The sequence below is a fragment of the Haliotis rufescens genome, unplaced genomic scaffold (assembly GCF_023055435.1).
Source record: "Haliotis rufescens isolate VD_foot unplaced genomic scaffold, xgHalRufe1.0.p SCAF_3, whole genome shotgun sequence".
Classification (NCBI taxonomy): Eukaryota; Metazoa; Mollusca; class Gastropoda; order Lepetellida; family Haliotidae; genus Haliotis; species Haliotis rufescens.
The window spans coordinates 13,557,564-13,570,446 of record NW_025964001.1 but is presented as its reverse complement, the minus strand read 5'-3'; the positions used below and the strand labels follow the sequence as shown (position 1 = coordinate 13,570,446).

Genomic DNA, 12,883 nt, shown 5'->3' with positions numbered 1-12,883 from the left:
AGGACAGGTTAGAACACTTGACATTCCCACACCCAGCTTGCTCAAAAACTGTAATACAGTCTTGCTCATGTTTACAATATTGGGATACATCATCAACAGGCGATGGCAGCAGCAGCAACAGATAAAGGGTGGTGTGTACTCGCCGTCTGCTCAATTTGGACAATTGGTTTATGTAACATGAAACAGAACTTTGGAGAAACCAATCAGTTATTTGAGATTTACAATTGGTTAGAAGTGGTAACTTCTGCAACTGTAACATTTACATCTATCAGTGACAAAGTTTGTCACATTTCAAAGTACACCTCTAATTGTGATGTTTGACCAGTTACACTTAATGGTGAAGAGAACACAAATTCACAGAAAAGTCACAGACTGCTAATTCATTCTGCCAGTACAAGGGCTCTAAGTACGACACAGCCAGGTCACTCACCCGGAGCTCCACCCACTTGACCAGCAAGCGTTTGGCGTTGAACTCACAGAGCAGCCCGGACTGTGTGATGCAGAAGGTGGTGCCGGCCATCTGGCCACGCCCACACAGGATGCCACAGAAGAAGTTGTTCTTCTGGTCGCTGAGGATGCCGGACCGACCCTGCAGTGGCACCGTCTCGTTGATCTGAACAGGAGGAAGACAGGATTACAATCACAATCAGGGGCAAAAAGTAGCCCTGTAAAATAATACAGAAACATGATCGCCCAAATGCCTTATGTCACCTTAATTCTAACTGCCAGTCAATGATTTAATTTATTAATGGTAAATGCCCATAGGCTGCATGTGCTTCTAATGAAAGAAATTCACAACTTCCAACCTGAAAGTAAATGGTTGGTTTGTTGTTTAACGCCGCACTCAGCAACATTCCAGCTATATGATGGCGGTCTGTAAATAATCGAGTCTGGACCAGACAATCCAGTGATTAATATCATGAACATCGATCCACGCAACTGGGATCGATGACATGTATCAACCAAGTCAGGGAGCCTGACCACCCGATCCCGTTAGTCGCCTCTTACGACAAGCATAGTCTCCTTTTACGGCAAGCATGGGTTGCTGAAGACCTAATCTACCCTGGAATCTTCACGGGTCCTGAAAGTAAATGAAATGTTTGTTGCATTTGAATGGATAGCATTGTAAAACAAAGTACGGTAACTACATAGAAACATTATCCTCCATACAAACTAATACAATTTCAGTATTTGCTTACAGTTCTTGTCTCCATCAAACTGTTATAAGTGAGTGAGTGAGTTGGGTGTAACGCTGCTTTGAACAGTGATGCAATACATCATGGCATGTCAGCTTAATGTGGGAGGAGGTGATACCGATGTTTACCACTTTTGGTGAAACCCATGAGAACGGGTATGGTGCTGACAAGGCAGGAAACATAATCGGGGCGAAACCGGGATTAACCCACGATCATAGATTTCTGGCATTCCCAAGGGATGCAACTCTGTGCAGCAAATTGCAGCACCTCTGATGACTGGGCCACCTGTGACCCCTCAAACTGATATGAGGTAACACTGTGAGTTAGTTAGCATTGGTTTCAGCAGTCTATCAGCAACATCATGGCTGGGGACACCGGGAACGGGCTCCACACCACCCCCTGTGAGGCAATTGAACCATTTCAAAACATTTAATTACACCCAATCTCATTAAAATCAGATCTTAGTTTTCGTTACTCCTCCTCCGAAACAATCCTCCTCACCCTAGGCTTGCTGCTTTCCAGATACCAGAACTTGACATGTCGGTTCCCCACCGTCACGAAGTAGTTGCTGTCATGGTTGAATGCCACGTTGCTCACCTGCAACAAACACCACAAAATGTTTAACATGTTCTGCTACTTCTACTTTAACGTCAAAATCCTGGGGTTTTTTTGTTTTTTGTTTAACACCACACTCAGCAATATTCAAGCTGTAACATGGCGATCTGAAAATAATTGAGTCTGGACCAGACAATCCAATGATTGACATTATGAGCATCTATCTACAGTATTGGGATACAATGACATGCAACCAAGTCAGCAAGCCTGACCACCCTCTTACGACAAGCATGGGTTGCTGAAGACCAATCCTAACCCAGAACTTCACTGGATGTCAAGTCCTGGGTGGCTCATGTGAGTGGTAAGCCACGGTGTCATTAACACCACCTACCATATTCCACGCATTAAGCGCCCCTCTCTAATAAGCGCCTAGGTGATATTTGCTAATATATTGGCTAGTGAACAATCCCAATTAGCACCCCTTTCGATTGATCAATGTACACAAGACTTATTTATTCGTGTAAAATACGCATCGTGTGTTATATGCACACTTAATCATGGGCAATTAAATTCTGGAAAAATATATCTGGTGTACATAAACATTTCAGGCTGTCAGCATAAACCACGAAATTTATCTTTCAAATCTGATTTTTTTCCACCAAAATAATATTCTAATAAGAGCCCCCTATTTTCAATTTTGAGAGCGCCCTGGGCGCTTATTACGTTGAATACGGTATTCTGATTGATATAGATACCCTGAAACTGACCTTGCATGAGAACTTGTTGGAGGCGACTTTGTTTCCAGACCGCCAGTTCCATACATTGATTATCATGTCGTGCTGGGTGCCAACAGACACGAGGTACCGCAGATTTGGAGAGAACGCCTGAAACAACACAGAAACAACTTCAACAAAAGGTCAAGAAACCCTAAAAGGCATTTTTTTTTTTGTTATATATAAGTTACACTTAACCTCTATGCATTCATTGAACAATAACATGGCGTTATGCTACAGTTGTTGCAGGAGATTCTGAGCCAGCAATTCACAGGCCATATTAGAAACAAGCATGAAATACTCACATTACCCGCCAATATGACACGTCGGGTGTGTGCAATGCATTAGCTTCTGTGAACTATGTTCACTGGGCCTTTTTGCAAAGAAATATGCTACGTTTTTCAAGATCTGCTCCGGAAACGAGGACTACCACCATTTTCAGTCTAAATCAAAGTCGTTGCCATGGAAACTAAAAAAATATTGTTTTTAAAAATCCCAAACTATCAAAAGGGACCAGTTCACCACTAGATCTATCTATGTGCCAAGTTTGGTGAAGAAACAAGGTACGGTTTTAAGATCTGCTCCGGAAATGAAATGTGACGGACGGAAGGACAGACGGACGGCACCCATTCCTATATCCCCCTTCCACTTCGTGGCGGGGGATAATAATATATCAACCATAAGATGGTTTAAGTCGTGAAATCACTTGTTTGGGGTCTGAATCATCCTGTGTATCAAATCTTTATTCTACATTTGAATCTAGTCTATCATACAGACCCTGAAACAAATATATCCAATCCTGTCCATGCAAGTCTAAATTACTGAAGTTTCAGTTTCTGGAAATGAAGAGAGTCTCTTGGCCCCTTTTTATTATTTCTTGGTCAGATACTTTAACAACTGTTTTTTTCTGTAAAATACTTTCATTTCAGAGACTAGACGTTAGTCTCACCTTGAACCCTTGAACCATTTGTTTTGAATCTGATTCAAATGACATGATGCCAAAAATAATCATCCAATGAAATTACACTCTGGTGCGAGAGAAACTGTGTGGGAAGTAGACTATCATCTAGTCTCTGGAATGAACATATCTTACAGAAAAAAACCCAGCAGTTAAATTATCTTCATAAAATATAAGAAACAGGAGCCCAGAGACTCTCTTCTTACTGCATTAATCTAGACTTGCATGGGCTTTATTGCATATATTTGTCTCAGGGTCTGTATGACAGACTATGTGAGAAGTTACTGATAGAGATAGATGTGGTGGCACGTGGTACTATGCACAGCGCTCTGGTTACAAATCAGTTGAAATTAAGTAACTTCGGTTGCGGAGAGTTCTTGGATGGGTGACCGCGTTTCGGCAGCTTGGCTCCTGAGTTTTCAGGGCTTTAGTGCTGCCCCTAACTGAAGAACATGTATCTCATGTGGCATCTCCTTGGGCAAGTGACTTTGTTTGAAATGTGCCTCTGTTCACCCAGCAGTGAATGGGTACCCGGTAGGATCAGATGGCAATGTTGTTGTAAACCTTCAAGCGCAATTTGGGTTGCATACTCCCTAGGGAGCTGAGAATGATTCTTGAGTGCACATTGAAGGGGGTAATCATAACGCTTTGAGCATGCCCCTGAGTGGTGTGGAAATATGCGCAATATAAATAGCCTATTATTATTATTATTATTATTATGTTTTGACGTGTGAGAGATGAGTCCAGGGTGTTCAGGCCTCGAACATCGCTGAGTTTGTTGCTGCTGGTCAGTAGGACAGGCTGCAGCAGGTTGTACATACCGCACAGCTGATGCCAAACTTGTGGCCGTGGAACTCTGCCACCTGTGTCTTCTCCTCCACGTCCCATACCCGCACAGCCGGCTGGTGGCCACACTGAAACAAAGAAACACACCAATGATAACATGATAATAGACAATCAACTGATAGAGTGGGGAAGTGAGGTACTGTTGTTTAACATTCAACACATGAGGGAGCATGCTTTGAGTATGTTTAGACAAACTCATGCTTTATCATTGCAACCTGCCTGTCATTGGGGAAAGAAGCCACATGCTGCCAACCCCCTTTTGTTAAGTGGGATTGGGGAGTCTATTCAGAGGGTATTCAGACATCAGCATAGACTAACATCTAGTCTTTGAAATGAACATACTGTACAGAAAAAAACCAGTTGTTCAGTTATCTTAATAAAAATATAATTAAAGGGAGCCGAGTGACGCTCTTCGTTTTCCTGATACTGCAGTAATCTAGACTTGCCAAACATTATAGACTTGAATGGGCTGTATTTGATATATATTTGTATGAAGGTCTGTAAGACAGACTAACATCAGCAGTGGTCCATAGAATGCAAATAAAATTTATTTGGTATGAAGATTCAACATTTAAATAAAATAACGGTGTTTGTAAAATAATCTATACATAAGTTATTATTTTGATTTTTTTTCAGGAAAGCAGTATTCAGAATTTAGGAGAGCGGGGGTTGGCACCCTCACATCAGAGATCCTGACAACTCGATCCTCATCTTAGTCAGCAATATTGAGGTAAAGTAGACCATTTTTTACCTGGAATCCAACATGGTGGCAACACACAGAAACATCACGCAGCCATAAGACTGTTTGTTTGATGATTGTCTTTCTATTTCACTGAATAGCATACAGCATGGGGTAAACTTTACTACATGTTTTATAAATACAGATCAACCCTGAGATAAGTGGAAGTCTTTCGATTAGTTTGTAAAAATATAATAATATATATATCCACTTACGTACACGTACCATCACTCGAAAAATTGGCTGAGGGAAAGTTGGGTTCAGCTCAATTTGTCAACCCCTGTGACTTAAATCCAAATCTGACTAAGGATACCGATAATTATCAGGCCATAAACCCATAATTCTCACAAGAGATAGCTGTCTTACCAGGAATTCAAGTGTATATGACGAATTCCACCATCCACAATAGGGGCCATTGAGTCAACAAATGGCTACATACAGATAACACGGGAAGACCAAATGTCTGCCTGCCTGGCTGTGCTAGTGTGTCATCAGACCCAGATGCGTACTCTGTGGTTATTCTGGGCTCCGAATATCTTGGCATCCTATGCTTGTGGAAGGAACGACTCAATGGATTGGGAGAGCAGGCTTGCTGAAGACCAAATGTCTGCCTGCCTGGCTGTGCTAGTGTGTCATCAGACTCAGAGGTGTACTCTGTGGTTATTCTGGGCTCCGAATATCTTGGCATCCTATGCTTGTGGAAGGAATGACTCAACTGATTGGGAGAGCAGGCTTGCTGACCTAGCTATTAGCATGCCATCGTTCTCCGACAGTAAGGAATTATGCTCATTAATATAAATTACTGGGTTGTCTGGTACTGACTTGATTATTTACAGGCCACCTTCATATACAGCATTCAACCACAAAAAAATGAACTTTCACCCAATGAAAGTCACCTTACTATGACTATATAATTTTCTCTTCTTGTAGGTTCTCATGAAGATTTTCTCCGATGTGATAAGATCCGACAAGGACAGCACCTGATAAGCGTGAAACCCTAGCAAAGCAGGAACAAGATAAAATGCCAGTCCACCCGAGCCAAAAAGTCAGGATTTTTTCAACAGTCATAATTCCAAATTAGTTCAACCTTGATTAGTATCGAACATTCTTCAACTGACACAAATAATCTACTGTACTTGTCACTCCCACTTTAAATAGCCAGTTCCTAATTATCCTGGCACTCTTCTATGCTTCTCTCTCACCATTTAACAGAGCTCTGCAACAACAGACTAACACAACCTCAAGGAACACAACCTGGAATGGCTTGTTCTGGCTATTCATCTGCAATGTAGCAAATTTGGAAATAGGCGGTACCTGTTTTCTTGATAAAAAACCCATTATAATCCTTTTCATTGAAAATACACACTTCTTTCCCTTACAAAAGCATATGAACAAAGTTAAATCACACAGTGAGACAAACATTTCTGGATTTGCTCATTCTAGTTTTTGTGAGGCAACCAATTTCTTCAAAGGTTTACACCCTTTTCAGACCAACTTTCAGCATTTCAAAACAAATCCAAAGCAAGTTTATCAGGATCAACAATATCATTAGATAATGTCATTCATCAACCCTCACGTGTTAAGTAACGGTTCTACACACCCTCTCCAGCATACACAGCCCAAAATATGCCTAGTTGGACTATCTCATGGCAAAATACCAACACCGCCACAGTTTCCTTATTTCTAAAACTATTATTCCCCATTCTTGCGGCGCCACAACAGAAACTCCTCTCTGATGCCACCAGCAGAGATTTCCCTCCCTGCCAATAAAACTAGAACAAACAGACTCTTCAGTGTAAGTGATTGGTCTTCCAATTAAACCTTCGACTTAAAAAGTGAGAGTATGTAACATTAGCAAGTGGGAAAAACATTTTGGTGAAGGTTCCTCATCTGGTATATATCAGGATTATCTTGGTGAACACGAGTGAACTTGATACTTTTTGTAACCTTTTTCAGTTTGTTTTGTAAATACTCAATCATGTAAGCTTATTTTGGATTCATTAGTTCGGAATGATGTGTTTCGTACTGAAAGTTCGTCTGATGCTTCTTTTCTTTATTTACCTTTTCTTTCTCAAACAAGAATATTTTCAGAGTTGTAGTACGATAAACAAAGACTTCTAAAACCCAATCTGCTCTTCTTCCTCTACGTTCAAAGTGATGCTGTTGTCAGATAGCTCAACCTGCTCTAGATACCATCTCTCCCTCCACAACACAGTTCAACTACCTTTACATACATACATACATCCTTTAAGTATAAACTGACAATAGCACTGTAGCAAATGTTAAGTTATTTTGGTGAAGAATAAACAAGAAACACAACTGCCTAAGGGTGGATAAATTAGCCAGTGAGTGAGTGAGTGAGTGAGTGAGTGAGTGAGTTTGGTTTAACACCGCTTTTAACAGTATTCCAGTTATATCACGGATTGTCAGCTTAATGTGGGAGGAAAGCCCAAAGTGATGCAGGTCTCAGACGTTTACCACTTTGGAGAAACCCACGAGTACGGGTATGGTGCTGACAAACCTAGAAACATAATCGGGGCGAACCGGGATTCGAACCCACAATCATAGGTTTCTGGCGTGCCTAAGGGACGCAACTCTGCGGCGCCTTAGATGACTGGGCCACCCGTGCCCCACAATTACCCAAGGAGCCTCCCTTATAGGTCCCATAGCATGTAACTAATAAAGCAATCACTCCCATTCCATTCTCATTCACGTTTCAGCTCCAGCATCCAGATCTCATCCCTTGTCAGCTCTAAGAAACTCAGAGACTTGAGGTTTCCTTAATACTTAAGGGTTCCTCTTTTGAGTGATTTGTATTTAAGCTTACATGACTTTATTTCAGGGAATATACGTTAGCCTTCTAGCCAAGCAATTGTCAATAATGAAGCCTGGACCAAACAATCCAGTGATTGATATTGTGAGAAATGTAACGCTGTCTGACGACATGATGCATTAAGTTGCCTTTTACGATCAGCATTTGAAAATGTTTCTCTTACTCTTGAAAATATGAAAACAAGCCAGCCTCTCTACACCAGTGGTTGGTGAGTGAGTGAGTGAGCAAAGCCCAATTAACGCAATGAAGGTCAAAGACATTATGATGATAGACCAAAGGTCATATTCTGGGGCTAATCTGAAATTCAACTTCATAATCAGCAGATCCAATCATGGCAAAGGGACACAAATCTACACAACAAATAATGATTCCTAGAATCATTTGACCAGCTGTGACCCCTGATTAATTTTGGTAAGAAGGACAAGCTTTAAAAAATTTAAATGTTTTACTTATGTCAAAGAAACTTACTTCTCCTGTTACAAGATGCTTTCCGTCCCCGGAGAAAGCAAGAGCAGTGATTGACTTCTTGGAGTTGTTGATAATGTGTGTCTGTTTGTTTCTCCGAGTGTTGAAGAGCACGACTGAGCACCTGATAAAGAGAGATTCAAACACTGATTACATGGTACATGTGATCACGATCCCCACAAGCAAAACACAGATAATATCGGGGTGCTTAAGGCATCCTCTACATGCAGCTAGTCTTCCAGGAACCAGTCTCGGGTGCACCCTCAGATACACTCTGATGTTGAAAGAAGCATGCTGAACAGAAAACATGATCAAAATTCACACATGTGAGACTTGCAAATCATATTTGTGCATGGCATGTGCTCATATCAAATAAAGTCTTCATAAATGTCAGATACTAATAGAATGGTTGTCAGATATATCAACAAAGGTAGGCACATGCATTGTATTTCATATGCACATGATCAAGCCTGTGAAAAATGGAAAGAATGTACTTGATCAAGCACCTTCATGTGGTTTAAGCTACAAGATAAAAAATCATATTAACGATACATCTGTTTCAAGGATATTAATCCATCTTGACATATTAGGGTAACAGATATTGTCAGCATTTAATGTGGTTCAGGATTTCATGTCTTGAGTGAGTGAGTGAGTGAGTATGGTTTTACGCAGATTTTAGCAATATTCCAGCAATATCACGGTGGGGGACACCAGAAATGGGCTTCACACATTGTGCCCATGTCGGGAATCGAACCCGGGTCTTCGGCATGACGAGCGAATGCTTTAACCACTAGGCTACCCGACCGGCCCCTGTCTTGAGTGAGGATTGACAGTAAATTTCTGATCATCGGTAGCTTATGACTTAGGAAACTTTTTCTCTCTACATCTGGTAGTGTCCAACTTTACAGGCGCTGGTGGGTAAGTTGGTTTAACACTGCTGTGAATAGTCTTCCAGATATACACTAGGGACCCGTTCCACAAAGATATCTTAGCACTAAGACAGTCGTAAGTCTATGTTAACGTATGGGGGTTACAATCGTCTTAGCGATACGATCGATTTGTGGAACGGGGCCCTGTATCATGGCAGGTCATCCTAAAGTGATGGATGTCATCAATATTTAACACTTTGTTGAAAATTTAGGACACAGGCAAGGTGATGAGAGACCAAAGATCTTAAGAGGTCGGATGCTCTACCACCAGACAATGTAGGGGGTTTTGAGAGTTATGAATCATTCCATGACAAAGATATATTGTTTCAAAACAGAATCTGGCACAGCTAGGGTGTACTCTTTAGACTAAATGGACAACATCAGCAAGAGAGGCAGATATAAGTATCCTGTTAACATTGCTGTTCACCATTCACAATAGTTTGCTGCATGAAGAGAGCCAAGGCATTAGGAACAATATTGAAATATCAAATTAACAATATATTTTCCTTCTTAACAGATGATATTGATATCAAACAAATGAAACTTAATTGAAATGATATCAATATTAACACCCAGCTGGGACTTCATTGACAGTGGTCCGAAGCCTGAGTCTTGCAAAATTCTGTTTGGCCTTGGTAACCTCAGCAAATAAAAACCCACATAATAACAAAAAATATACCGAAAATGATGATAAGAGTCAAATTCGGGCTGTTTTTTTCCAATGACTACACTCCACGTAAGGGTAGGTTTGTTAAAAGAGCCGGGACGAGTCCAAATTTACTACCCAGGTACCCACCCCTCTATTACCCGACCCTACCCGGATACCCGCTATAGGTCTCAAGAGATTCAAACTGTCTGATTGGGAAAAGTTTGCCCTTGCAAAATGTATTTTGATACATGTATAAAACGATCTGGACATGCAGGCACTGAAGTTTACTGCATGAAGTTTTATCTGTATTCAAACATATAAATATCAGAAGGAATGGGTGCATATAGTCAGAAAGAAATGGGAACATTAGTGACTTGAAGTGTAACCACAGAGTTTGTCATTAAACAATATATCACGTGACTAACCACGGGTCCTGGTAGTCCTGTGGGTACCTGGGTCCTACTCAGTCCCCTCCCAACCCGAGTACCAGAGTTACGTGTCCCAGCCCTAGTTGTTGAAATATTTTTTCCCCTTTTCAAAGCTTTTCCTTCACATTGGGAGGTAATACACATATGTATGCTCCCTCCAGCTTGGTTAGGAAACAGTTTGTAATAAATCTTGTAGCTCCTCTTAGTGGAAGAGACAGATAGCTCTTCTCATAAATCATCTTCAACAGACACAGAAACCTATCATTTTCTACATCACACCGACACGCTCTGAAGTAAGTACCTGCTTCACCATAAGTCTGCCTTGTACTGTCGAAGACAGATCAAAGACCATGAATTGTATTCATATAGACCACACTGAACTTTTTACCTGCCATACAAGGCAGTTTACACAGAGGTCCAAGGTGCGGAGTGGCCTGTATGACAAGGCCTGTGTTGACAAGTCCAGCTCAGGAGCTGCCGCGTCAAACACTCATGCTGTCATTATAACAGTAGTACTAGCCGCATGCCAACGAACATTTGTCTTCATCAAGTCCGTAGATGAGGGGTACACCGAGGTGGTGATGGCGAATGTTGATAGAGGATGTCGGCTATCTTGTCAGTGATGATGGGATAACATACACATGTATTGTACGTTTGATGGTTCATTGTTAGAGTGAGTGGGCTTAGTCAATTTCAACAGTATTTCAGTTATCTACCTCTACCTTAGGTTGTGTGAATTTACTTAAAACTTAAAGACATCTTCAAACCATAATAAATATAAGTTCGAACCTTGGGTAGCTTACTGCTAGAAGAGAACCAAGATTCACCTTTGGTGAGGTGAAATGGGGTTTAACGTCCAGCCAAGATTATTGCACTTATATAGTGACATGCATGCACTAGTCTAATGCTGATTTTATAGTGCTAGCCCAATGAGATACCATGCTGCAGTCTTACATGAATACCCCACTCAGACACAGTATACTGACTGACCAGTCCTTGTTTTAGCCCCTTAATGCCGACAGGGTAACAACAAGTACCATCTTTAAAAGTCTTTTGGTATGACGCGTACGGGGATCGAAACCTCAGACCTTCCGTTCTCCAGGCATGCGCACTACCACTAGACCACGGAGGCGGTTGATTCGCTTTTGGGAACCCTGATTGTTTAATTCCTGATGTAGGTGAACCACCCACACTGATAAAACTGCTGAATCAGCACACCAATGGGCACCATTCCCATGTCCATTGCCTTCAACTTGTAGGAACACCAGGGAACGCCATGCAGAACATGTAGCAGGTGTTACAGAGATCTGTTACCAATGTCATCTCAAACACTTACTACTCATTCCTGACTAAAATTCTTTCTCAAATTATTCCGACCATCCTTCCACGTTTCATCCTTACAAAGAGTCTTTCTATACAAAGCTATTTAGGACGAGCTTCAAGTCCCTGTAAACTTTACACAGTGTGTAATCCCACCTGACTCCCAACACACCCAGTCTACCTATCTCTCTACTTGCCTACCCACGCATGATTCTAGAATGGCTTGGAATAGATGAATGTTTAACATCACTCACATCAACTATCCATTGTTGCAGATGTTGTGGTTGAAAGAATGGGTGCATTGTTTAAATCTTATTGTCTATTTATTGCATAAAATAAATGATCATGTATTTCATTAACTGTAATTCCAGAAAATATCAGTCCTCCCTTTAAATTGTCATAAACAGATATGATGAAAACAGATGTGTACCAAGTAAGTTTTGATACCAAGCAATGAAAATATTTCACATATATATTTCTGTTATCTGTTAGCATTATAATTTCAGTGTTGTTTGTTTGGTTTGGTTGGTTGTTTAACGCCGCACTCAGCAATATTCCAGCTATATGATGGCGGTCTGTAAATAATCGAGTCTGGACCAGACAATCCAGTGATTAATGTCATGAGCATCGATCCACGCAATTGGGATCGATGACATGCATCAACCAAGTAGGCGAGCCTGACCACCCGATCCCGTTAGTTGCCTTTTACGACAAGCATAGTCACCTTTTACGGCAAGCATGGGTTGCTGAAGACCTATTCTACCCCGGAATCTTCACGGGTCTAACATTTCAGTGAGTGTGAGTGAGTTGGGTTTAACACCGCTTTTAACATTATTCCAGTTATATCACAGCATGACAGCTTAATGTGGGAGGAAAGCCCGAAGTAATTCAGGTCTCGGATGTTTACCACTTCGGTGAAACCCACGAGCATGGGTATGGTGCTGACAAACCTAGAAACATAATCGGAGCGAACCGGGATTCAAACCCACAATCATAGGTCTCTGTCGTGCCCAAGGGACGCAACTCTGCACAGTGAATCGCAGCGCCTTAGATGAACTGGCCACCTGTGCCCCCCTCATCATAATTTCAAATCTATCGGTACTAACAGAGAGATTAAGTAGCTTATTCTACATTATTTATTCTTAAATTTAAAAAGAATTCTGAAATTAAAGCATCACAGTCAAATAGTCAG

General features: G+C 41.2%; 1 protein-coding gene across 3 annotated transcripts in view; it reads right to left on the bottom strand.

Moving 5' to 3' along the window:
* LOC124134831 (mitogen-activated protein kinase-binding protein 1-like) overlaps positions 1–12,883 on the bottom strand; it is a 129,678-nt gene that overhangs the window by 48,580 nt on the left and 68,215 nt on the right. For all 3 annotated transcript variants that reach the window (XM_046499888.2, XM_046499887.2, XM_046499889.2), the window contains exons 3-7: positions 8,369–8,489; positions 4,304–4,396; positions 2,519–2,635; positions 1,698–1,793; positions 431–613 (exon numbers count right to left, since the gene is read on the bottom strand). In XM_046499888.2, the coding sequence (XP_046355844.2) occupies positions 431–613; positions 1,698–1,793; positions 2,519–2,635; positions 4,304–4,396; positions 8,369–8,489 (610 nt within the window). The remainder of the gene's footprint in view (positions 1–430; positions 614–1,697; positions 1,794–2,518; positions 2,636–4,303; positions 4,397–8,368; positions 8,490–12,883) is intronic.